The 26,087-nt window shown below is 43.8% G+C and overlaps 1 protein-coding gene across 2 annotated transcripts; it reads left to right on the top strand.

Annotated features, from left to right (window-relative positions):
• The first annotated feature begins 1,116 nt into the window (after nucleotides 1-1,116).
• Nucleotides 1,117-25,951, top strand: rhot1b (ras homolog family member T1). Of its 2 annotated transcripts, XM_015954432.3 has the most exons (20): nucleotides 1,117-1,350; nucleotides 5,494-5,552; nucleotides 5,641-5,722; nucleotides 5,797-5,840; nucleotides 5,909-5,962; nucleotides 6,050-6,102; nucleotides 6,175-6,283; nucleotides 8,173-8,274; nucleotides 8,413-8,511; nucleotides 11,623-11,731; nucleotides 11,832-11,952; nucleotides 12,054-12,138; nucleotides 14,406-14,551; nucleotides 14,743-14,843; nucleotides 14,994-15,124; nucleotides 15,975-16,058; nucleotides 19,397-19,519; nucleotides 19,584-19,786; nucleotides 23,125-23,247; nucleotides 25,667-25,951. In XM_015954432.3, exons 1-20 carry the CDS (start codon nucleotides 1,314-1,316, stop codon nucleotides 25,782-25,784), a joined length of 1,983 nt encoding a protein of 660 aa, XP_015809918.1. In that variant the 5' UTR covers nucleotides 1,117-1,313; the 3' UTR covers nucleotides 25,785-25,951. The 2 variants fall into 2 exon arrangements, with proteins under 2 accessions (XP_015809918.1, XP_015809919.1); XM_015954433.3 differs by lacking the exon at nucleotides 23,125-23,247.
• Nucleotides 25,952-26,087: the final 136 nt, after the last annotated feature.

The raw sequence follows: 26,087 nt of genomic DNA, 5'->3' as shown, positions 1-26,087 counted from the left end.
TTGTGTATTTAATGTCACTTGATTTGCAAATAAAATTACAAGATGACAGACAGTAATTTGACTGCATGAAAGTATTCGGCAATCTGATTGACTGTAATAAATATTAGATATATCTTTAAATCTTACTGTAAAGATGATGAAGACTGTCTATGACAAATTAGGATTCAAATTTAGTTTTTAATGATTTAAAACATTCATCTGAGCTTCTTTCAGGCTTTTGCTGAGTAGGTTTTTTTTAAATTTCTCCAAGTCATTTGAATCAGACCGCCTTAAACATACACAACATTAGTTTTGAACAACCGTTCCAAAATTAAAATGAAAAGTTAAGAAGAATATGTAAATATAACTACAAATTATATCTTAAAACCAGTCTTGCTAAATGTGAACAAGTCTAAGTTAAACAGAATGAGATATTATGCAAAAACCAGTACGTGGCAGCGTGGTCTAAGAAGGTTCTATTGAATAAAAGGAAAATAAGTGGGTCTTGGTGATTACATGTTGTTTGTGCACAACAGAGAAAATAATAAAATTCATTAAAACTGATTCCCATCAAATCAGAGTCGACCAAAGTGGTGTACAGTCATAAACACAACCAATAAAAGATGCTTATAAATCATTAAAAATCTATCTGTTTCGTATACTCTAAAATATTTTAATTTATAAACCAAGTAAATGTATGAAAGACCTGTGCCAGGTCTGGAGTGGCTGCTGTTAGCTTTATGGCCACCAGGGGGCACGACGTAGACGTGCGTTTTAAACACTAAGAGGCTTATAAATACAAAAAGAAGAACACTCACTTCGATTTATTTTCCCAGTATCAAAACATCTCAAGACACCTAAATACGTACAAAAATTCACACTACTAACGGTGTTTTTGCGTTTGACATCGCAGCTGACGCTTTTGTTTTTACGTTCCACCAAAGAAAACCGTTTGTTTAAACAAGCTTTAGCCTGAGGTAGCTAGCAGAGACGCGGTGGAGCCTCTCCCCTAGAGACGCGGTGGAGCCTCTCCCCTGGCGCCGCTGAGCTGGAACCCATCTCTGCGTGGCCATCACCGCCACACCAGCTGCAGTCAGGACCTGAGCGGAGAGGAAGTACCTTTACAAACGTCCAGCCGCCTCTCCGGATCACGAACGGCCTGTTAAGGGACACCGGGACGAGCCGCTCACCTTCGCTAAGCGGAGCCGAGATGCGAACGTAGCCGACAGCGAGTGCGGCAGGCCGCGGCGGGCTGGCTGCCTCTTTCCTTCAGCCAGGAGCAGGAACGTAAATGTTGAACCTCCTCGTCCGCTTAGCTGACATCGGTACAGAAGATGCGCAAAGACGTGAGGATCTTACTGGTGGGGGAGCGTAAGTACAGGTCCTGCTCTCATCTGTTATGGCTGGATGCAGGGACGAAATTTTGATTTCAGAAGTGGGGGGGGGGCACACCAGGCTTGTGCGGATTTGGGGTGGGGGTGTTATGTAAAGACCCTTTGACACGTCACATGCCCATCTCAATAATTTTTCCATCCTCAATATGTATATATATATATATCAAAGTTAAAAAATGTACAACTCTATTATCATTAATATTTATTATCATTATTGAAGTGCAGTTTTGGCTGTTGACAATGGATAGGCCATTGTATTTATTGTTTTGGGTCTTTTTTTTATTGTTTTTGGTTCAACATTTTCTAACAGGGAGTGAGATTCTTTTTTTTATTTAATTTTTGTTTGTTATTTTTATTCATTTAGAAGTTCTGGTTCTGGACATTTCAATGTTAAATGAAGGTTTATTTGTTGCATTTTAAAGGGTGTACTTGCATTATTATGATATATTAACATTATATTAGTGGTTATTTTGGTCTAGATAATGTTGACAATGATATCGTTTATCATCAACAATTTGTTGGACAAAATATCGTCCAGCAAAATTTGTTACTTTCCCAGGCCTAGTCAAAAGTATAAAAAGTATTTATACATAAACGGTCCCTCCTGAGATCTGGCCGTTATTTCATTTGCTGTGTTAGAGGACATGCTGAACTAATGTTTTACACATGATCATCACCCTAACATTTGTCACAATGATCAATTTTATGTCTATCGTATCTTCATTATTTCAACCTCACCTGTGAGCCTCCAGCCTCTGCTCCATCTCCTCCAGGCTCTCGTCCTCCATCTCCTACAGCCTCTCCTGCTGTACCTTCACCGGTCTCTCCTCCTGCATCTCTGTCAGTCACCTGAAAAAAAGATGCATGAACTATAAACAGTGGGAGATTTTGGAATGGAACAAACAGAAATATTTACAGGATGGTTCTAGTATGATTCACAATTATTATTAATATAATGTGTAAATTATTCATTACCAATTTGAGTGTATAAAAACATATTAAATATGTTTTTTCCCTTAAAAGTGTTTAAACAGTTGTTGCATTTCAACACACAAAAAATAAATGGAAAAAATAAGATAAATCTAATGAAAAGAGTACATCTTTGACATTAAGCTTAAAAAAATCTGTTGACGATGATGATACTGTTCATTTTTCAGAGCTTTTTAATGTGAACATATGCATTGCAATAGATAAGTTTACAATAAAGTTAAATGATAAAAGTTTTGAAGTTACACTTCTACTACTACTACTACTAGTAATAATAATCATGATGATAATAGTAATAATAATAATAAATAATAATAATTATAATAATACGAATAAATTGTGTCTGAGGAGTCAGTTATGTGGAGGAGATGAGTTTGTAAAAGTTAGTTTTGAGTATGTTTGTGAAGGAGGAGGTGAGTCTGAGCTTAATGCAGGGGTGTCACATGTTCCAACTTACGTTTTGACTTTGAAAGAAGTCTCTTATATCCACTTTCGTTTCTTGACATGCTGCCTCCTGGCTGTGCATAACTACCAAACACTCACAAATGAACACTTATTCAAATGTTATATAATGGAAGCTGAGCTGAGCTCTGATATTACACAGCGTCTAGTTGACGATGTGACTCAGTACCGGTGTTCCCTAGCGGCTCCAAACTAGCAAAACAACGTGAGCACGTTCTGACTGTTTACAACTTGGAGTGACAGCAGCAACAGCCAATAATACGTTAGCAAGTATCAGCAGAGCCAATAGATTAGCTTTTGGGTGGGTCTAATAGGAAACCGGTTTCCGTTTCGGTCCTAGTGCTCAATCAAATCCATTTAATGGAGCGTAACATTGGTTTTGGACGGAAAAAAGTGAAGGGGACCGAAACTGCCTTTTGAAAAAGTGGGGGGGACATGTCCCACCCGTCCCCCCCCAAAATTACGTCCCAGGCTTGATGTAAAATGAGCTGAGCGGCATCATGCGATGCTGAGCCAGTGTGCTGGTGAAGATGGAGCCTGCCTCCATCCCTAAGTCCGTTTTCTGGACTCTTCATCCTTTGGTCATGACCGATCATAGGACAGAGATGGGCGGATTGTTTTACTTTAAAGTAGTCCTCGGTAAGTGTCTGTGATCTCAGATGGGCCATCCAGACTCGTGGCCAGGGGGGCTGCCAGACATTTTGGGCCCCATGAAAAAATATCAAGTTGGAACCCCTGGGGGCTCGTCCATAGCTGGAGCTGGGGTTCCACCCTCCCAGATTCGAAGGGAGAAAAAAATATAATATATATACTTTATATTAGTGTTTCAGTGTTGCTTAATTATGTAGGTCTACATGCATTCTTACTTATTTACATATCATTTTCACCAGCTGTCTCTCATTAAACAGTGAATTTCCTTCAACAGAAGTAGCAATATCACTGCTGGAAAAAGCAGGAAATGCACATGCTGAAAGGTGTTAATCTCCTTTTCCCTTTTACTCACTTAAAATGTGTTTATTTATTCTAAGATTTTATTTGATGATAAAATTCAAATATGGATATCTAATTAAATTTCCATGTTGTGTCAAAGCTTTACATAACTTCATTTTCAGCTGTCTTTCCTCTTGAAATCAAGTATTTCTGTATGACTGACAAAAATTAAGGGTTCACTGCTCACAAGGTGGCTTCTTTATTAAGTCTCCATGGCTTCATCATAGACACAAAATGAATAAGCACACAGTTCAAACCGGAGTCAGTTAGGGTTACATAACATTTTAAAGTTGGACAACTTTTCATGAATCTCTAGAAACCCATTTTTCTCAGCAACAAAAAAACAGCTAAAAATATATTCAGCCTTGATTGTACACAGCAAGATTTATTATTTACAGTGATATAATTAATAATGCTCGATAACGATCAATGCTAGATTTCATATTTTATTGTGTTCAATGTTATATTAAGTTTATTTATTACAATTATTAATAGCTTTTGTTTCATTTTTGCTCTGATGAATTATTTGGAAATGACAGATTTTTGGTTTGTGTTCTTAGAGCTACATAAACAAATTACATCTTGTAAAACCTCCCGTAATTCAGTCAGATTTGAAACATTTCATTTCAAGGTATTTAGTAGATGAAGAGGGTTTTTTTTCTTGTATGGTGCCTTCAAAAAGGTGCTTCACAGTAATAATCTCACAGTAATGTTACATTAACAGACTAAATAACAATGCTTCAACCCGCCCAGCATCCAAAACCATCTATACATTTTTACTGATTGATATGTATAATTATCATTATGTGGAAAACAATGTGTTTATCACCAAAAATAACATTTTTATATTCCTTTGTAATAGTACTGACAGAGAAGAGAGCCTTAAGTGATTCCCACAGACCCCCTTAAATGAGGCTGCTAGCTAACATGCTACATTGCTCACCTTCTTGAGGTTCATTGGGTTGTGAGGGGACACCTGCTGACATATCATCAGCTGCTGATTCTGGTAGGGACAAGGACAGCAACCCATTTACCATAATTAATATCAATCAAACTAATTAGTCAAAATAAAGTAGGGACCTCTGAATAAATATACATTTCATAAAGACTAAAAGATTGTTTGTTTAATGTCTTAAATGAGAAAAAATACTGCAAAGTAAAGTACTTGTGATATTTAAACTTTATTTTTTTTTATTCAACTTTGAAACATTTTTGGGCCCCTGACAGCTGTGGGCCCTTAGAATCTTCCTAATCTTTCACCGCTTTACGGCGCCCCTGCTCGTGGCTCATTCGCAGTTTGAGGTTGTAACCCAAGTTCATAACTAAATATTTCAGTGACGGATCGATCATTTGATCATAAATGGGCTGAAGCGTTTCCTGGTCCCCAGCTCATTATCACAACAAGTTACACAATTTTAAATAATTCAACAAAGCGACAGCAAAGTGTGATTAGATCAGTAACGACCAAGCAGGAGGGACACCACCCATCCGGTCCTGGAACAGGCCGAGCATCAAGGATGAGATGAACTCTGATCCTGAGGGTGTTTCTTATTGACTCTTTCAGCTTTTCTTCTCTTAAAACGTCATTTTCTCATGATTTTAAATGCCTTGAATGACAATAAACCACTAACAAAACACGCAAACAGCTTTCTACCACTAAACTGTAACGTTCCGTCTTCAGCCAAGGTGGGGAAGACGTCTCTCATCATGTCCCTGGTCAGCGAGGAGTTCCCAGATGTGGTACGAGCACATTTTCATTACAGCAGCAGGACCTTCACATCCACAACTGTGCTTCATTGAAACCTTGTGAGCCACATGTTCCTCTCAGGTTCCTTATCGAGTGGAGGAGATCACGATCCCTGCAGATGTCACTCCAGAAAAAGTTCCCACACACATAGTGGACTATTCAGGTACCGAACAGCCACACCGGGAATGTCGCTGGTTCCTTTTGGTCCCAGTTTTTATATTTGGGTTCCTTCTGCAGAGGCAGAGCAGACCGACGAGCAGCTGTTCCAGGAGATCTCCAAGGTCAGTCTGGTTTTAGTCGGTTTAAGTGTTTGACTTCAGCTGAGACCTCATCGGCGTCTCTCCTGTAGGCAAATGTCATTTGCATCGTCTACGCCGTCAACAGCAAGACATCCATAGAGAAAGTGAGTCCGCTCCGTCAGCAGCTTTAAAATGCATTTATGCTTCAGTTAAGAAGTGGAACAAATCAGAATGTTTTGTTATTGCTGCAGGTGACCAGTCACTGGATCCCCCTGATCACAGAGAACACAGACAAAGACAGCAGGTGTGTGTGTGTGTGTGTGTGAGTGTGAGTGTGATAGGTGTGGTATTTAGGGTGGTGTCTGTGTCCACCCAGGGTTCCTCTGATCCTGGTGGGGAACAAGTCCGACCTGGTGGAACACAGCAGCATGGAGACCATTCTGCCCATTATGAACCAGCACAGTGAGATAGAGACTTGTGTGGAGGTAAGGAGGTTGTGCGACTGTCCACACACAAACTCAGACGTAATCAAATACAAACAACAACATCAAAACAAAAAAAATTCTTATTATTTCTCCTTCTTCAAACGGGTGTTTGAGTGTGAGAAGAGTTTGCCTCCTGGTTATATCCCAGTAGGGTTGTGTGGAGGACCTGGTGTCATCGGGTGAGAGGATGGGGGACACCCTGGGCGTGTCTCCAGTCCATCGCAGGGACAAACATGCGTGTTTTTGTCAGTGGTAAGGAACCGGAGTTCCCGGAGAAACCCCGCACATGCATGGGGAGACGGGATTCAAACCTGCGACCTTCTTGCCGGGAGGCAGCAGTGCTACTGACTGCACCACCGCCCTGGAGCCAAAACAGGAAATGCATTTTATTGGTTTTAATCCCTGATTTTTGTAGGTTTCTATTAGGGATGCACCGATGGATCGGCATTTGATCCCAATCGGCCGATAGCGCCCCTATCGGTTTTGATCGGAGTTTTCAAAATAGATCAAAGCAGACCGATCAGCCGACCATTTTAGATTAGGTTACATTTCCTTTATTCCCAGATTATGTAGTTTGTAGCACTCATTATAATGTTGTAGAAAATTTCTGGCCAATCCACGTGATCGGTATCGGTGATCGGCATTCTTTGATATCAGTATCGGTGATCAGCATTCTTTGATATCGGTATCGGTGATCAGCATTCTTTGATATCGGTATCGGTGATCAGCATTCTTTGATATCGGTATCGGTGATCAGCATTCTTTGATATCGGTATCGGTGATCAGCATTCTTTGATATCAGTATCGGTGATCAGCATTCTTTGATATCGGTATCGGTGATCAGCATTCTTTGATATCAGTATCGGTGATCAGCATTCTTTGATATCGGTATCGGTGATCGGCAGCAAAAAACCTGATCGGTGCATCCCTAGTTTCTATGGTTGAGTTCTAATCGGAATATAAAGACGTAGAACTCCAGAGGAGCTCCTGGAAGCACGTCGGTCAGTGTTTATCTCAACTTTGAATGACTAAAATGTGGCGCTCCCCATCCTAAAGATGAACTCGTCGGTCTGTTTTAGTGATTCTTACACGTCAGCCGACTTCCTCATTTTCCTACAGCCGTTTGTTCTTTCTGCCTCGAGTTAAAATGAACCTGACGGGTGGAAAATGTTGGCTTTATGAGCCAAATGTGGGTTCAGATACACTAAAAAGATCCAGATAAACCTTAATCTGTGGGCGACAGTGGCACAGGAGTTAAGTGCTCGCCCCGTAATCGGAAGGTTGCTGGTTCGAGTCCCGCTCAGTCTGTCGCTGTCGTTGTGTCCTTGGGCAAGACACTTAACCCACGTTGCCTGCTGGTGGTGGTCGGAGGGACCGGTGGCGCCAGTGCTCGGCAGCCTCGCCTCTGTCAGTGCGCCCCAGGGCAGCTGTGGCTACATCGTAGCTCATCCCCACCAGTGTGTGAATGTGTGTGTGAATGGGTGAATGACTGATTGTGTTGTAAAGCGCCTTGGGGGGGGGTTCCAGGACTCTAGAAGGCGCTATATCAAATACAGGCCATTTACCATTTACCATTTTAATCTAACAAGTGTCGAGGGAAATGGGTGAGGCTCTGGTTTGTCCTTAGTTTGCTGCCGTAGTTCAGCTTGTGTTCAGTTCTCTGGAAGCTGAGCGTCTCCTGTAAGCCTGCTTCTTGATTTCTCTTAACAAAGATCCACCTGAGGGTTTTTTTTCTTCAGGAGCTTTGCTCAGACAGATCCCGCGTCTTAATGCTCTGTCTGGAAGCTGCTTAGAGCTACGGCTAAATTTTCACTCTGGGTCACACAGTTGCACAAGCGTGCGTAGTAAAATTTTGCACCCATTTTTTTGTCTTCTTTGCTTATTTTCAGTGTTCAGCAAGAAATCTGAAGAACATCTCTGAGCTGTTTTATTACGCCCAAAAAGCTGTCCTCCACCCCACAGGGCCCCTCTACTGTCCAGAGAAGAAAGACGTAAGCGTCAAAACGCCTCTGCTCCAACACGAAGAGACGTTTTAGAGAGTTAAACACCACAAAGTCAAACGTCCTGTTTGTTTTTAGTTAAATCCAGCGTGACTGCGCTCGTTTGTGAAGAGGTGTTTTAATTTTCAGATGAAGCCGCTTTGTGTGAAAGCTCTGACTCGGATCTTTAAAGTGTCGGACCTGGACAACGACGGAATCCTCAATGATAACGAACTCAACTTCTTCCAGGTAAACAAGTCGTTGATCAGCTCCAATGCAGGCATTGTTAGCAAGCGTGGTCATTAGCTCTGCAGCGTTAGCTAAATAGCTCATGAACCACTTGATGAACTTTGACCAAACTCAAGAAGTTGATGCACTTTTGGTGCTAATACAATTCAAGATGGCTGCCTGAGCTAACTGTCCCTAGCTAAGACAAAAATAGCACTCCACTGACAAAAGGCTCTTAGCACAGTTGGCTTCCAGTCTTTCAATCAATCAATCAAAACTTTATTAATCCCAGAGGGAAATTAGAGTTTCAATACACACAATTCAGAGATCAGACATACATGGGCAAGACACATGACAAGAATTGATGACTGTGGTCATTCGCAGCACGAGTCGCGCTACCTTAATAGATGAAAAGGGAATTACATGAGGATAAATTGGGGGAGGGAAAAAAAGGCATACCAGAGTTACTCCCGACAGGGCGTAGCTGTACTATGCAAAAAACAAACAAACAAACGCCTCAAACATAGAAGCACGAACATCACAGTTCACAACATGAGACTCCGATAGGGAGGCGGGGGGGCTGGGATCCTGTTTCCCCAGCGGGAGCAGCCCTGTATGGCGCTCAGCCAACTGTAGTCACAGGTGGGAGGGAGATCTTGGGAGGAGTGCAGAGCACATTGATTCCTGCAGGCTGATGACCTTGCTAGGCAGAAGTCCACAATCCGAAGGCGGGGGCTCGGGTTTTCACAGCATCTGTCTGCATTCCTTTTTTCGTGGGGGTTGTTGTTAGCAGCTTGAAGGCTGCCTTGATATCAGATTTGGATAACAAGACTTTGTTTGGGTCAGGCAGAGATAATTTTCCTCTCTGCCTTCAGTCTGTTACCGATCATTCAAGTCCTCTAGTGAAGCCGATTTCGGTTTTAAACATCTCCACACCGTCCGGTGACCCTCTCCGAGATGACATCCCTTTTGCGCACTAACACCGGTAACGCAGCTAGGACATCGTCCAGCTTACGGTTCACCTCGAGTAATACTTTGCATGTATTTGTGTAATTAATCCCCCTAGTTGTTTGTTTATATGATTGTTGTTTCTTTTGTAAGCAGCCAAGTCATTCTCCCAGTCCTGCAGTACTCTTTTAGCCTTAGCTTAGCATAAAACAATGTAAGTGAATGGTAACAGCTAGCCTTGTGAAGGAAACTGTCATTGAAGTGACTCAACAGTGATTCTAATTGTGCTTGGTGACCTAAATTATCATACTGACCGCACATGAAAATGATGAGTAACACAAAAGAGTCCCAGACGCCATTTTAGATTTGAGATTACTTTAGAAGAAGAAACGATTTTTGCGTAGTGCCTCTGAAGTGACGAAGCACAGCTGTAAGGTGCAGGAACATGACGCTGCTGCCTCAAACACGCCTGCTTCAGTACATACGAATGCACACATTGTTAGCAAGCTGCCATAACACACACACACACACACTCACACACACGGCAGCGAGAGAAAACATAGGAACATCGCATGGAGCTCCACTGATGTGTGTGTTTCATGCATGTCTCCACAAAACGGAGCACTGACAATCCTCCCAGACGCGCGGCAGTTGAACTAATGCTTTAAAAATGGAACGCCGGTGTCGCTGTTCAACACATTCATCAGAAATCCTCAAAGTAAAAAGGAAAACTTCGTCCTCTCACGGATCTGCACGGCTAATTACGTGTGTGCAACGTGCGTCTTTGTAGACAGGAAGTATGGTTTTTACAGCGGGGTTTTGTCCCCAGTGCAGAAGTCATTTGTCAGAGTATCCAGGACCAGACCAGGGTTCAGGGGGAGGAGAAATGCCTGCTGGCACAAGTGGGCTACTTTCTTCCATTTGCAGGAAAAATCCTTACATGGCCCAAGTTGTAGCTGAGACAGGAACATAACTGAAGGCAGCCAAAAATGGGTTTGGGGGTATTTCTCGTGAGGAAGTGACTATCACGTGGCAAAAAGCTCAGAAACGTGGATTTTCCATGAAATGAACCCTTTAAATATCATCTTAGCAGGGGTGGTTCTAGGCCAAATTTTCCAGGGGGGCCACAGTGGGGCCAGTATTTTTTCATGGGGGCGCAAGAAAAAAAGGGAAAAATTAGTGCAATATCAAAAATCTTTTTTGTCGTCGCCATATGACAAATTTTGTGCTTGTGCACAATTTTGCCAAAAGGAAATTCATTGATGTCAGGAAAATAAACTGTATTGCTTGTCTTTGTCTCTCAGCGTCTTTTCCGTTAGTCGTCCTCAAGAATTTCTTTGGGTCCCATTTAAACTATTTTTAATCTTTTATTCAAAAATCCACCGGGTAAACAGTTCTGTCCACAGAGTGTGCTGCGCTCTAAAGGCTCCGTTTGAAACGCTGCAGCGCATTAGTTCCCGTCTCCGAGGCAGCGCGGGGAAAAAAAATCTGATCTCTTCAGCACAGGGGCCATAACAGGGGCCAGGGCCGGTTCTATAGGGGCCAAGGCCCCTGTGGGCCCCTGTTTAAAACCGCCATTGCATCTTAGAGTCCTGCCGTGTGAACCGGGCCTTGGTCACTCTGCTAACAAACGATCTGTTGCCTCTTGGCCACGTCGTCGCTGTGAACGAGAACGAGCTCTCAGTCGACTCGCCTGGTTAAATAAAGGTTGGATTACAATGATTGTGGAATTACGTGATGATGTCATCTGTGTTGAGGTGTGAGCAACGCAGCCAAAGTAACCTTTCTCAGTGGTCTAGTGGTAGAGTGTCCGCCCTGAGACTGGGAGATCAGGGGTTCGATTCCTGGTCGGGTCAAACCAAAGACTTTGAAAAAATGGGACCCAAATGCCTCCCTGCTTGACACTCAGCATTAAGGGGTTGGATTGGGGGGGTTAAACCACCAAATGGTTCCCGAGCGCGGCTGTGTCTGCAGCTCACCGCTCCCCCAGGGGATGGGCCAAATGCGGAGAACAAATTTCGCGCACACACCTGTGTGTGTGACAACTAGTGGGACTTTAACTTTAACAAAGCTCCTTTGCTTCTGAACATGGGAATGATGAGGGTTACGAACGCTGCTGAGAAAAGCAGAGGGTGATGCACTGCTGGGCCTTTAATAAGAAATCATCTGGTTTCGCTCTGACAGCGGATCTGCTTCAACACGCCTCTGGAGCCTCACGCTTTAGAGGACGTGAAAAACGTGGTGAGGAAGAACACGATGGACGGCGTGCTCAATAACGGACTGACTCTAAAAGGCAGGAGCTTCTCCCACCTTCCTGTGTTCTAGTTTAGCAGAAGAACTGCCTCTAGTTTATCTGACTGAGCTGGTCTGGTCTCTGTGTGGCTCCTCTTCAGGCTTCCTGTTCCTCCACACTCTGTTCATCCAGCGAGGGCGCCATGAAACCACGTGGACGGTTCTGAGGAGGTTTGGATACGACGATGACCTGGAGTTAAATCAGGACTACCTCTTTCCTGGGTGAGCCTGGCTCAGGCACCTCTGACCTTGTGCGTGTGTGTGTGTGATAGAGAGAGAGAGAGAGAACTTGACGGCAGATTTGGACATCTTCTTCTCTTCAGGTTGAAAGTCCCTCCAGACTGCAGCACTGAGCTCAACCACAACGCCTACCTCTTCCTGCAGAGCGTCTTTGACAAGCACGACAAGGTACTCCCCTGGGAGTCGACTCCGTGTTTACTTTAGCCTCTGGCCTGACGGGACACCTGCTAGAAGCTGCTCAGCACCAGTAATACACACCAAAATACACTCTCACTGCCAGCGTCGCCCCCCCGCTGAGGCGCGGTTTAACCTGTCGGCACGGAGGAGAGATTTACCAGAGACTAAGCTGCTGGATTAGGAAGGAAAGTCTGAGAAAGTTACCACTTGTGCCAGATCCGTCTGTTGTGGTCACTTTCTGATGTCAACTTTGGTTTCTGAGGAATTGTTTATTTTTCCAACAAATGAAGGTTTCACAGACCAGAGCTTAATAAAATTGATCTGATCTTCTTCCAGTTCTATAATAATCTGTTCTAACCGCCTTGGTGTTTCACACCAGAAGTGTGAAAGTCCATCCTGGGGGTTTCAGGATCACCCAGAACCTGCTGATCGGACCCTCTACAGCAGGAGCCTCTGCTGCTCTGGAGCATACAGGCGTGCGTTAACACAGCACCCAGAAGGAAAGACGTCAACAATGACCCCAGAGAAGAAACGGATGTTTCCTCTTATTCTGGGAAACGTGTCAGCCAGCTGTGAGTCCTCCTAGTGGGGGATCCCACATCCAGGTCAGAGGTCAACGCTCAGAGAAGAGCCCCATCCTATATGCCACAGGCTCGGTTAGCAGGTTAAAGGTTAACGTTCATGATGGATGGATTAGAGAAAGTTACTGGAGAAAAACCCGTTGGTAACAAAAAGCCTGACTGTGGATTGTTTTGTCTGAACGAACGAAGACTTCTGGAGCAGATGAGACCAATCTAGAGAAGTCACCCATAATTAGGGATGGGTACCTTTGACATTTGAATCGATCCGGTACTAATTCCCGGTACCTAGGAATCGATACCGGTACTTAACGGTACCAATTTTAGATACTTTTGAGTGTTTAATATTTGAATTCTCTTTTATAATTAGATATATATTTTTCTCAATATATTACAATATTTGATAAATATCACGATAAATAACATTCAACTGTTTGTATTTTAACATCGTCCTTGTAGTTTTATAAGCTGATAATTAAACTGAAGCAAACATCTTTACTGTGAACTAAATTTACTGTGTATCTTCATTCCTTTTGCCGTCCTTTTTCATTTGATTTTTCCTACTGGGAAGTTAGAATTTCCGAGGAGAAAGCGAACGCACCATTAGCTGATAACAATGGTAGCAATGGAAGCTAACATATCAAGCTAGCGTTATCTTAAACAGTTTATTTAGCTGCTGGAGCAGATTAAAACGATGATGCCTCACACTTAGATCGTTGTCACTGGTTTCATCTTCACCCAATCACCCGTCGCATTTAGTAAAGTGAAGCCAAACTTTAGAGCGCGTTCATGTTCATCTAGTCGGAATTTCGGAGTTCCGAGGAGAAAGCGAACGCACCATTAGCGAAACGGAAGCTAACATATCAAGCTAACGTTATCTTAAACATTTTATTTACCTACCGGAGCAGATTAAGATGAGGATGTCTCACTTAGATTGTTGTCGCTGGTTTCATCATCACCCAGTTACCCATCACATTTAGTGAAGTGGACCCAAGCTTTAGCGTGCGTTCTTTCTACCATGCTGCTCTGTTTACAACTGGCTCGCAGCGACCGACGACATAATGCTCTTACGCATGCGCAGCTGTCTTGGCAAGTTCTCGTTGTGAAGGACGGGTACCGAAACGAGGCACCGTTTCAAATGAAGTGAATCGGTGCTCGGTCGGTACTATGGAATTCGGTCGGTACCTTAAAAAGTACCGAATTCGGTACCCATCCCTACCCATAATGCACTGCTCCATGTTTGGAGAAAACCAAACATCACATCGGCTGAAACAGCTGCTCCCAGCTGTCAGCACGGCGGAGGAGGGCTGATGGTGTGGGTTCCTACACTCATCGAGTCCGCCATGAACTCGTCTGTAGACCAAAGTGTTCTAGCGCCAGGTGTGAGTCCATCTGTCTGACAGCTGGAGTTTGGACCAAACTGGGTCATGAAACAGGACCATGATCCAAGCACAGCAGAGCTGCCTCAGAATCAAGGTTCTGCGATGGTCCAGTCAAAGTCCAGAACTTGATTCAAGCGTCGTGTTCACTGGAGGTTAGATGTGAATAGTTTCAGGACCTGCTGAAGGCCAGATCATTTCCTCGTGTCCTGGTAAAGAACACCCCGGACCTAAAAGACGCTGGAGCTTATTTAGATCTTTTTAGTTCTCCATGACCCCCACCTCTTCTGTCGTCCTTCAGGACCGTGACTGTGCCTTGTCTCCTGAGGAGCTGCAGGACCTGTTTGATGTTTTTCCCTACATGCCCTGGGGCGCCGATGTTAATAACACGGTTTGCACCAACGATCAGGGCTGGATCACCTACCAGGGTTACCTGTCACAGTGGACGTGAGTAGTGGGCATGACGCTGAAGCATTCTGGGTTACGTCTGATTGTTTTTAATCCGGTTGCAGGTATTTAATAAATGGCTGTGAGAACAAAAGCACGCTTTTATTTTATTCTGACGTCACAAGAGCTCCTAAATCTAAAACTAACCCAGTACTGGCTGGTTTTTGAGTTTCGTTGTTTGCTGTTTTAAGGTTGACCACTTACCTGGACGTCCAGCGGTGCCTGGAGTATTTAGGTTACCTTGGTTACTCAATCATTGCTGAACAGGAGTCCCAGGCTGCAGGCTTCACAGGCAGGTTTTATTCTTATGGGTTTTCTGTCGATGCAAAGAATTTAGTTTTCTCTGTAAAGGTGGAAAGTTACTATCTGCAGGCAACAGCCTTAGCCCCCTCTCTGATGCTGGTGTGTGTGTGTGTGTGTGTGTGTGTGTGTGTCCCTACAGTGACCAGAGATAGGAAGATTGACCTGCAGAAGAAGCAGACCCAGAGAAACGTGTTCCGCTGCAACGTCTTTGGAGACGTGGCCAGTGGGAAGAGCGGCTTCCTGCAGGCCTTCCTGGGCAGAAACCTGACGGTGAGCAGGAATAACACAACAACAAGCTAACGGGAGAAAGAATACACACAGCAGTCACAACACTTTAAAGCCACTGAGTGGTAAAGGGATTAGCACCGATGATCTCATTACAACGCACCGGTCAAGACCTGAGCTAAATCGGGACACAGCCAGTTCTCCTGGTGGTTTAGCTGTGAGCTGGAAGAGTGGCCAAACCTTGGGATCAAAACTCCGACCAGGACATGTGTTTATGTCCGGATGACTGGGTCAGAACAGCCTCACCGCTACGGGTTTTATGGGATGTTCCTGGAATATCGTGCTGCCAGCGATCCAAGGATGGAAGTCCAGTAGAGCGGCGCTGGCGTCCACCGGCGATGCGACAGGTGAGGGTACTGATACTGGGGTTTGGTAGGGAAGCACCGACGAGCCATGTGTTGTTCATTCTTTCCATTTTTAATTAAAAATCAAAAGATGGAAGAAGGGTTGTTTTTCATTATTTGGTTTTGAATCAGAAGCAAAAAAAAGGTTTTTCATATTTTCTATTTTATATCAAAACTATGAAATGGAGAATCGGACCACCCAATCAAACTGAACTATTTAATGGGTCGGTTTACGTAAACGGGTGCCTACTTAGAGGTTTGACTCCCGTCCAGCTCTGAGCTGCTGGTACCGGCTGTGTTTCAACTAACCGAACGTGTTTGTGTCGGTGGAGCGCGTGTCAGCTCCACGCCGACCTCCCATCAACCCCCACCTATGGCTGCTTCATTCTCCAGATCTGCTCTGTCGGATCCAGACGCATCCGGTATTTACTGTTGTCATCCAACTGGGAATGTTGCCACCTTTGACACAATACTCTCCTCTGTCCTCTCAGCGACAAAAGACGATTAAAGAGGAGCACAGATCCTACTACGCCATCAGTACCACGTACGTTTACGCGCAGGAGAAGTACCTTCTAGTGAGTACTTAAACCTTTTTACTTCTTACGTTGTAATACGAGAGATACTACTGGGTATATTTAAAATACTCCTGAAATAAAGCTCCTTTTTAGAGCCTCTAAACAACATTCACTGTTTTCCAAACTTCAGCTTTGTGCATGTCGGGGGTTGGGTTTTCAGTTTGTGGTTAAATGAGCTCATCATGGTGACTGAAAGCTACAAATCAACAGAACAAGCTAGCTTAAAACATTTTTTGTTCCCTTAGCAACGTCCTAACTAGGGATGGGTACCTTTGACATTTGAATTGATCCGGTACTAATTCCCGGTACCTACGAATCGATACCGGTACTTAACGGTACCAATTTTCGATACTTTTGAGTGTTTAATATTTTAATTCTCTTTTATAATTAAATATATATTTTTCTCAATATAGAACCATATTTGAAAAATATCACGATAAATAACATACAACTGTTTGTATTTTAACATCGTCCTTGTAGTTTTATAAGCTGATAATTAAACTGAAGCAAACATCTTTACTGTGAACTAAATTTACTGTGTATCTTCATTCCTTTTGCCGTCTTTTTTCATTTGATTTTTCCTACTGGGAAGTTAGAATTTCCGAGGAGAAAGCGAACGCACCATTAGATGATAACAATGGTGGCATAGGAAGCTAACATATCAAGCTAACGTTAGCTTAAACAGTTTATTTTGCTGCTGGAGCAGATTAAAACAATGATGCCTCACACTTAGATCGTTGTTGCTGGTTTCGTCTTCACCCAATCACCCGTCGCATTTAGTAAAGTGAAGCCGAACTTTAGAGCGCGTTCATGTTCTTCTAGTCGGAATTTCGGAGTTCCGAGGAGAAAGCGAACGCACCATTAGTGAAACGGAAGCTAACATATGAAGCTAACATTATCTTAAACATTTTATTTACCTACCGGAGCAGATTAAGATGAGGATGTCTCACTTAGATCGTTGTCGCTGGTTTCATCATCACCCAGTTACCCATCACATTTAGTGAAGTGGACCCAAGCTTTAGCGTGCGTTCTTTCTACCATGCTGCTCTGTTTACAACTGGTTCGCAGCGACCGATGACATAACGCTCTTGCGCATGCGCAGCTGTCTAGGCAAGTTCTCGTTGTGAAGGACGGGTACCGAAACGAGGCACCGTTTGAAATGACGTGAATCGGTGCTCGGTCGGTACTATGGAATTCGGTCGGCACCTTAAAAAGTACCGAATTCGGTACCCATCCCTAGTCCTAACTATAGTTATGAATATAAATGTAGTGGATCAATAGTTGCATCTTACGTAGGAAACCATCAAAGGTGAGATTCCGTAGAAAATATGGAATCAATTTCATGTATCTTTGAAAACTACCATTAATCAGAAGATCGGAACTTTTTATTGCAGGCATTAGGTAACACTTCGTAGTAACCCAGAGTCAAAAGAGAGAGAGACAAGTTTTAAAGTTTATGAAGATTTATTTCTAAACAATTTAAAACAAGGCTGACTAACTCTTAACACTCTATGTGATGAATGGATCTAGGCATGAATGAGGCAAGATGGATGGTGTAAATGTGGAATGTTGTTATCAGAACTCTCGTTTCCGGTGAAGCGTTAGTTCTGTGTGGGAGCGAATGTTTTGCTCTAAACTACAGTCGGAGTTTCAAAATCCACATTCAGACGCTATCTTGCCGCGCTACATACCCTTGCAGAGACCTCCGTTGTAGATCCAGAATTCAGGTTCTCGGACCCCGCTTTGGTACAGAAACCGGTGAAACAGCGTACGGTATGACAGACTAGTCTTGGGATTGCCTCCAGGTAAGTGACAGGTGTTTGACAGCGTCAGTGGGACCCTGAAGGGTCGGTGAGTTCAGCTTTAACGCTGAAGGAGCGTTGCGTCAGGTGTAGCTTACAACATGTTTATATTCCAGCTTGTCGTTAGGTTCTTTGTGGTTAAAAGGTTACGAGTGGCCGGCTCGCAACTCTAGAATGTTGGAACTGGGTTAAGAGTGACGTGGTAGTTAGTTTTATAATCCAGATGTTTTAATTTATGGTCGAATCAGAATTGGACAACAAATATAAACACCTCACAGATCACGCCACGCGTCAGAAAGGAAAGCTCTGATTGGAGAGACAAAGGAACGCGTCATGTGATTTTAACATTACATGTAATCAGTCTGGTGTGTAGTTTAAAGTTATATTATTTATTAAAATACTATCATAGGATTATAATATCAAGTAATTAATATTGTCGTTTCACAGATTGATTTAACATTGAGCTTTACATGATTATTTGGACTAACAAAGGTATTTGATCATTATTTAATAGAGAAAAGAGTTCTTGGTCTTCTTTCTTCTTTTGAGCCGTAGGGGGAGGCAGATAGCTAGTTAAAACAGTTTAGATGCAGAGGCATCAAAGGCCTTGAGCCATATCTCACGAAGATAAGTTCTTCCTGAGGAGAAAGGAAAACAGTCCCTTCATGACGCAACATAAAATAAATAAATAATGAGGTGGTCTTCTTGTATTTGTCTAAATACTTCAGCCAATAGGGAGCCTACGTCACGCCCATCTACACCCGGGTCAAAACAAATGGACTGCAGTACCCAAATGTGACCACAAGATGTCACTCTTACCTAATGCGCCTTTAATGGGCTCGACACACGGGAGGCGACAAACGACCGCGATCAGCGAAATTTGTCGCAGTCGCTTTTATTACCTGACACACGGGAGGTGACCCGCGGCAGCGGCAAAGCCGTCTACGCGTTCCGTTCCATGGCGAAATCGAAACTTCCGTTGTTTTGCTTGGCTGTGTCAGGTTGGAGGGAATTAAGGTTATTTAAGTGGTTCAGAGTTAAAAAAGCGGTAGATATGATGTTTCACAAGGTGCTGCTAGAGTTATGTGAAATCTTACTTCTGATTTTACTATAAAACATAATAATAATCAACTTCTCCTCCATGTTTGCTCGGAGGTGTACGGAGCATCCTGTCCGCTCATTGGTCAGTGAATGAAACCTCCGTTGATTGGTCCTCGTCCGAGCGACAGCGATGAAAAGTTGAAAATGTTTCAACTTTCTGGGATCGCGTCGCTGGGTCGCCTGTGCACGACACGTGCACGAGCGCAAAATTTCACACGCACGTTTTTCGCGTTTCGCTTGGTAGGAGGGAGACCCGCGATTATCGCTTTGTCGTGCATGTCTTATTGAAAATGAATGGAGGAAAGGCGATGTCGCCTCCCGTGTGCCGAGCCCATAACTGTGGACACGTATGGTCAGGGCAGGATGGTGTTGGGGTTTCTCTCAGAGTTTGAGGAAATGTTCCATGTGAATGACGGAGCGTCCTCTCCTCTGCAGCTTCATGAAGTTTTCCCAGACTTTGACTACCTGACGGACGCTGATCTGGCCTGCGATGTGGTCTGCTTGGTTTATGATGTCAGCAACCCGTACTCCTTTGAATACTGCACCAAAGTGTTTAAGGTACAGCCGAGTCCTTTGCTGTGGAAGTCTGCACAGAAGACCTTATAGATTCTGTCTCCCTCAGGAATACTTCACGGACAGCAGGACGCCGTGCATGATGATCGCAGCCAAGTCCGACCTGCCGGAGGTCAAACAGGCGTACGGCTGCAGTCCTCTAGAGTTCTGCAGGAGGAACAAGATGCCACCTCCGCAGACGTTCACCTGTAACATAGCAGCAGAACCCAGCAGGGACATCTACACCAAACTGACCACTATGGCCATGTACCCGTACGTATGCAAACATCACAGCTGCATGGCTAAAATAATGAAACTGCCAAACAGCTGCCCTCATCCAAGTCCCTCGTGGATGTCTGAGCTCCCTAACCCTGCCGCCGTCTCCATGGCTGAGCCCTACAGAGGAAACTCATCCGCCTGTATCTTATTGAAATGAACAATCAGATTAGGATTTCCAAACTTTTCACTTAGACTTACCTCAGAGAGGACAGACCTGTGGTTCGCTCTGTAATGAAATAACCCTGCAGGCTCATTCTGTCCACCTAGTGGTCCTAAGTTTTTATTTAGATTAGGGCTGCACGATGTTAGGAAAACCTGCGATATTCGATAACAGTGCTTAATATTGCGATATCGATATTACTCGCGATAAATGAACAAATACTAAAGTATGCAGTGTTGATGTCGTCTGGCGTGTGACGTCCGCTCTGGGTTCAGAGCAAACAAAAACTAATGCATGAATTCCATTACAACATAACATTTTTATTGCAAAAATATGCATCTGCACCTGCTACTGTATTAGCAGCTGCAGCTGCTTCTGCATTAGCAGCTGCACCTGCTACTGCATTAGCAGCTGCACCTGCTACTGCATTAACAGCTGCGCCTGCTACTGCATTAGCAGCTGCACCTGCTACTGCATTAGCAGCTGCGCCTGCTACTGCATTAGCAGCTGCGCCTGCTACTGCATTAGCAGCTGCAGCTGCTTCTGCATTAGCAGCTGCGCCTGCTACTGCATTAGCAGCTGCGCCTGCTACTGCATTAGCAGCTGCGCCTGCTACTGCATTAGCAGCTGCGCCTGCTACTGCATTAGCAGCTGCGCCTGCTACTGCATTAGCAGCTGCGCCTGCTACTGCATTAGCAGCTGCGCCTGCTACTGCATTAGCAGCTGCGCCTGCTACTGCATTAGCAGCTGCGCCTGCTACTGCATTAGCAGCTGCGCCTGCTACTGCATTAGCAGCTGCGCCTGCTACTGCATTAGCAGCTGCGCCTGCTACTGTATTAGCAGCTGCACCTGCTACTGTATTAGCAGCTGCACCTGCTACTGCATTAGCAGCTGCACCTGCTACTGCATTAGCAGCTGCACCTGCTACTGTATTAGCAGCAAAACAACAAACTGCATGCATGCAGTTTCTCAGTGACTTTAAAACATCACCTCCACCATAAAACTTTTTCTGATGCTCCAAATACACAAAAACATCCCTTACCAGGGTTTTTGAATAGATAAAAAAATCAGAAAATAAGTTTAAATGTTAAATAATAGTTAACATCACTTAAATGCAACAGCAAATTTTCTCATTGCTACTGAACATTTTCTCCACTTATGTGGTTATGATATAAGGCTGTTGCTGCTATTGGGAAGTGAAGTGTGCTGGGCCAAACTAGGAGAATATTAAGATTTTCTGAGGTAAAGGGAAAAACAATTGTCTACCTTTCAGAAGAGGAACTGGCAAAAAAAACTACATGGAAAATATGTGAAAACGTTTGGTTTTAACCCCAAATTGAACAAGTTTAGCTAGATCTTAAAAAGCAGCTCAGATGATGAAACTGCAACTATGATTCTGATAACAAGCTAACAAATTGAACTAAGATAACCGGCTAGCAGAGCTTCTGTCTGACAGTTTATGTGCAGCAGCAAATCAACTATCCTGAGTAACAAGGTTATAAAAGCTCTGAAATGAAAAATCACTTTGATGTGTGGGGGAACGTTTCCAGGCCCTCTTTAGCAGGGTGGGACTGGGAGGAGAGTGCTGTAGCCTTTTAGCTGGAAGCTAACCGGAGCCTGGGGCTAACACAAGCGACATGAAGGTGGGTTGGTTCACCGGCACGTGTCGGCGTCAGCCCGGTAAAAATGATTAACGACACCGAGCGGAGTCACGTTCACGTTTGAAAGCAGCGCTGATTCCAGAAACATCAGCACAAAGTGCGTTCGTTAATCTGAGCCAGCATGACGAACAAGGGAAGCGAGCGGCAGTGGAAAGCGGGGGCGGAGCGGAGATAGTGGAATTTTGGGGTAAGGGTCTACGTAGGGGGCGGGCGTATTACGTGAACGGACCCATCTGATTGGTCGCATATCAGAAGGGCTACATTTGATTGGTCAAATAATACTTCCGTGTAAAAAACAGAGCTGGTTTACAAAAAGTTGATGTATGACACGGATGGAAATGTTTGAACCAAACATTCATCGCTGTTTTTGCCGTGTTTTGCGATGGGCCTATCGCACGTCCTGTTATCGCGATGGCGATAATTTTTCGATATATTGTGCAGCCCTAATTTAGATCTTTTATTCTGAAAAAAGGTGCGAGACAGAGTGGTATAAAATCCAGAGAGAATACGCAGCAGCTATGGGTTGAGATGACCCAACTCCAACCAGCTCCAGAGTGACTCTGCGAGGAGCCGAGGGTGAGAGGAAAGTCTCCTCACCAACCAGTTTAGTTCCAGTTTAGTGGACATCTGGATGACCACCCTGTTTGGGCAGGTTGCTCTAAAGCTTGGTTTATGCTTGACGCATTCACTTTCCGCGCGGTGATGCGGCTCGCGGATGGAACGCGCTTCACAACTCGCAGCGTTTATGGTTCATGCGGCTTGTCTCTGCGGTGAGCCAATATTCTCCCAAACTGTAGGGGGCAGCATGGAGCTCTACGGCATGCACCCAACACTACACCATAGTAGAAGTAGAAATTACTGTTTACAACATGACATTCCAGCATTTTTAACAGCGTCCTTGTCTTTTCCGACAGTGCGAGCTATTTCTCTCCAAGAATTATTAACAACATGTTGATCACGGTGATCTCTGAGAGCTGAATCATACAAATGTCTGTATTTACCAACCTCTGCCATACTAGTTCTTGCTGGTCCGCCATGTTTTTCCATGTCCGTCCGCCCGCGTGGTTAGAAATTTTTCGAGGTGCGCGTTTCGGAAATTCTGGGCCGTGCGGAGGTGCAGTGGAGGGGCGTGGTTGTTAAAATGACGCAAAATGACGCAACTTTTCCGCGCGGAGCCGTGCGGACCTCGCGGACTCGTCAAGCATAAACCAACCTTTAGTCAGACGCCACAGGTGTTGGATGTGTGGATCTAGGGGTGTCCTGCTGTTCAGCAGCTCGCTCCTCAGCAGCCCGGCAGAACTCAAACCAGCTCCGCCTCACATCACACTTCACAAACACAGGAGGCAGCAACTGATGGGGAAGGGTTTGGTTTACGTGTCTGAATGAAATGTGTCTGTTTTCTATCATCTAAGAGTTTCCTTGTTTGTGTGAAAGTCGCCCACAGAAGAAACACCTAAACTAAACGGTGACCCTTTGTTCCTGTGTGTGTGTGTGTGTGTGTTTCTCCTCAGCCACGCCCGGCTGCGCTGCATGTGCACCTGTAACCGGTGCACGTTCTGCTTGTGTCAGAACTTCCTGAACTCTGAGCTGCTGCAGACCGTCAGGGCCAAACTCTACGCCGTGGTGCTCAGAAGGTCTAGTTTAAAAACTTCTTCTGGTTTTTTTTTTTTCCTCTGAGATGTTTCATCCTCATCGTGGCGCTCATCTCATCACTTTCGTTCCTTCTGTTCTTTTTTTGGTGCATCGGTGATATTTTAGGACTTAAAATGAAAGAAGGAAACTTTGTGACTGCGCAATGCTAATGCTCTCCGTTCTGAACGTTCTGCCATCTCCACCGTGAGGTCTGAGGAGCACATAAAACAGTGTTTGTCTGAGAAAGTAGCCGAGAGTGAAAAATCATCGTAATGACACGATGCATAATTAGAGTAGCATCATAGCTAAACACTTTGATTAGTTCTGAGTTTTGTGCATATCCTGAACTTACACGCAGACACATGAGCTGACCTGTTTAAACTTGGTCTTTAACTCTTTGTCTGTGGATACGTTTAAGTAACCAGCATGTCTGATCCTGGGTTTTCTCCGGGTACTCCGGTTTCCCCCACAGATCACAACATGCCCTATAGGTTAAAAAAATAAATAAAATTGTAAGTCGCTTTGGGAAAAAGCGTCTGCTAAGCACATAAACAACAACAACGTTAGTGTACAGTAATCATAAACCACATCTCAGTTGTTCTGACCACCTGCAGTATTCTGATCCTCCACCAGAGGGCAGATTAAGGTTCTCCTCATAAGTCCTGTTAGAGGTGGAGCTCTGGATGCTGATTAGCAGTGTTGGGCAAGTTACTTCAAAACGGTAATGCATTATTTATTACTTGTTACCCTCATTTTAAAGTAATTCATTACATTACAATGTTACTGATTTTAAAATGTAAGGCATTACACTACTTTTGCATTACTTTAAGTTACTTTCACCAAAACAACTTCAGTGTGAATCTGGTCATGTGACGCTCAGTGAGCTCATGACATATATGTGGAAGGTGATGTGGTGTCTGAGCTAGGATTGCTGTTAAAAACAGTCAGATATAATAACAGTGCTTTAAAATTATTGTTTATTAAAAAAAAGCAACAACAATCTGTACTCTCAGCACGCTGCCATCTTATAGGGCCATCTGAGCAGGGAGTGAGGTGGTGGGGGCTCCAAGCCTATATTTGCCTTGGTCCCCAAATGCCTTGATACGGCCCTGGATGTGGCACTGACTTCTGGGGTGATCTGATTCTATCACATGTTTAAATATTAAATGGTTATATATTATTGCTTTTCACTGGTAAACGTGTGTATTGGGGATAAATCTACCTACTTTTTTCTTTTCAAGCTCTTTGTTTTGTTTTCTTGATTTTATTTGAATAATTTCCGGCCCTTTCTCTCTCTAACCTTCCTGCATGCTGCATGTTTTCACCGTCTTCCAGAAAAACTGTTTCCTAGATTTCCTACTTTCTATAATCAGCCAAAGGGATCTACCGAACGCAAAAAAAAAAAATAAATAAAGCTTAATATGCGCTGCGCTCCAGCAGCAATGAGTTGAAATCACCGGGGCACAGATTATGAACTCAGCTGAAAAGTACATGAAGTACCAGAGAATATGGGCTGATATAAACGAGTTTTGGTGGAGCGATTTTGTGAATATAACAGCGGCCGCGCGCAGGACGCAGCTGGAGTATTTGAGCCGTTACCGCTGCGTCCTCTCTGCTCATAGAATGCCCGCAAAGCTGAGTCCATAAATGACGTCATATATGTGGATACTGGATGTTTTTTCAGGCTTCCCGCAATTTGAATTTTTAGGAAACCCACATCTCGATCCTGGGTTTAAAAATGCGTTGTAATTACCGCGTTACTGACACTTGTACCGAGTAAATATTACCATTTTCTTTCCCTGTAATGCCTTACATTACCACATTACAGCAAAAAGCAATGCATTACAGTAATTAATTACTTTTGTACCGCGTTACTCCCAACACTGCTGATTAGTGAGTTTTCTCCTGCAGTACTTATATAATTATAAAGATATTAGAAAAGTTATTAGACTTAAATCCTGTCTTCTGATTGGATGACCATTTCTGGTTTACCGGAGACATCTGAGAACATTTTTCATCAGAGCTCGTTTCTTTGTCGCTTCCTCTGCTTTTACCTGAACTCTTTCCATTCCTACGTCTCCATTTCTTCATCTATTCGTGTCTGAATCAAGTCTCCAAACAGTTTTATTATTATTGACAGAAACGCGAACCGTCTGCTCTCCTGATGTCTTCTGATCGTCTGACCGTTTTTCTCTGACCTCATTTCTAGTTCCTCCACTTCCTGTTGTGCGTGTAATCCTGCAGCCTCTTCTGTCGGACTTCAGCTTTTATCTTCATGTTTGTTTTCATATTCTTGCATCGTCGCTGCAGGCTTTCATCTTCCAGCTGTTTTCAGTCACCCAGAAAGCATGAAGTCTCTCTTCCCTCTCTCCACTATCAGTATTGATCTATTGATTTATTTTGTGTGTTGCTGTTGTACAGACATGTGAGCCAGGAGGACTTGAAGAGCTCCACGTTCTGGCTGAAGGCGAGCGTTGGGGCTTCGGTATTTGCGGTGTTGGGCTTCGCCGTGTACCGAGTGCTGCTGAAGTCACGGTGACCGTTTAACCCTCGTCACGGCAGAAGGAGCCAGTGAAGCACGTCCAGCAACGGGACACCCACACCAGTCCTGGTTCTGTCTTTAGAGTTCCTCTCATTTAAAGTCATTTTATTTTGGAAGAAGAAACAGAAACAATGGGTTAATATAAATAAATACTCTATATTTTATGGCTTTATTCCATTTTGTTATTTTTTTCTTGGTGATAAAATGATGAAAATATCTAATTTTGTAAAAAATAAAGGATTTGCTGAGGTTGCTATATTTATATAAAAGTTCTAGTTTGTCTTTGGTTACTGATCGATG

Source organism: Nothobranchius furzeri, chromosome 7 (assembly GCF_043380555.1).
Source record: "Nothobranchius furzeri strain GRZ-AD chromosome 7, NfurGRZ-RIMD1, whole genome shotgun sequence".
Lineage (NCBI taxonomy): Eukaryota > Metazoa > Chordata > Actinopteri > Cyprinodontiformes > Nothobranchiidae > Nothobranchius > Nothobranchius furzeri.
This window is presented reverse-complemented; position numbering and strand designations above follow the sequence as displayed.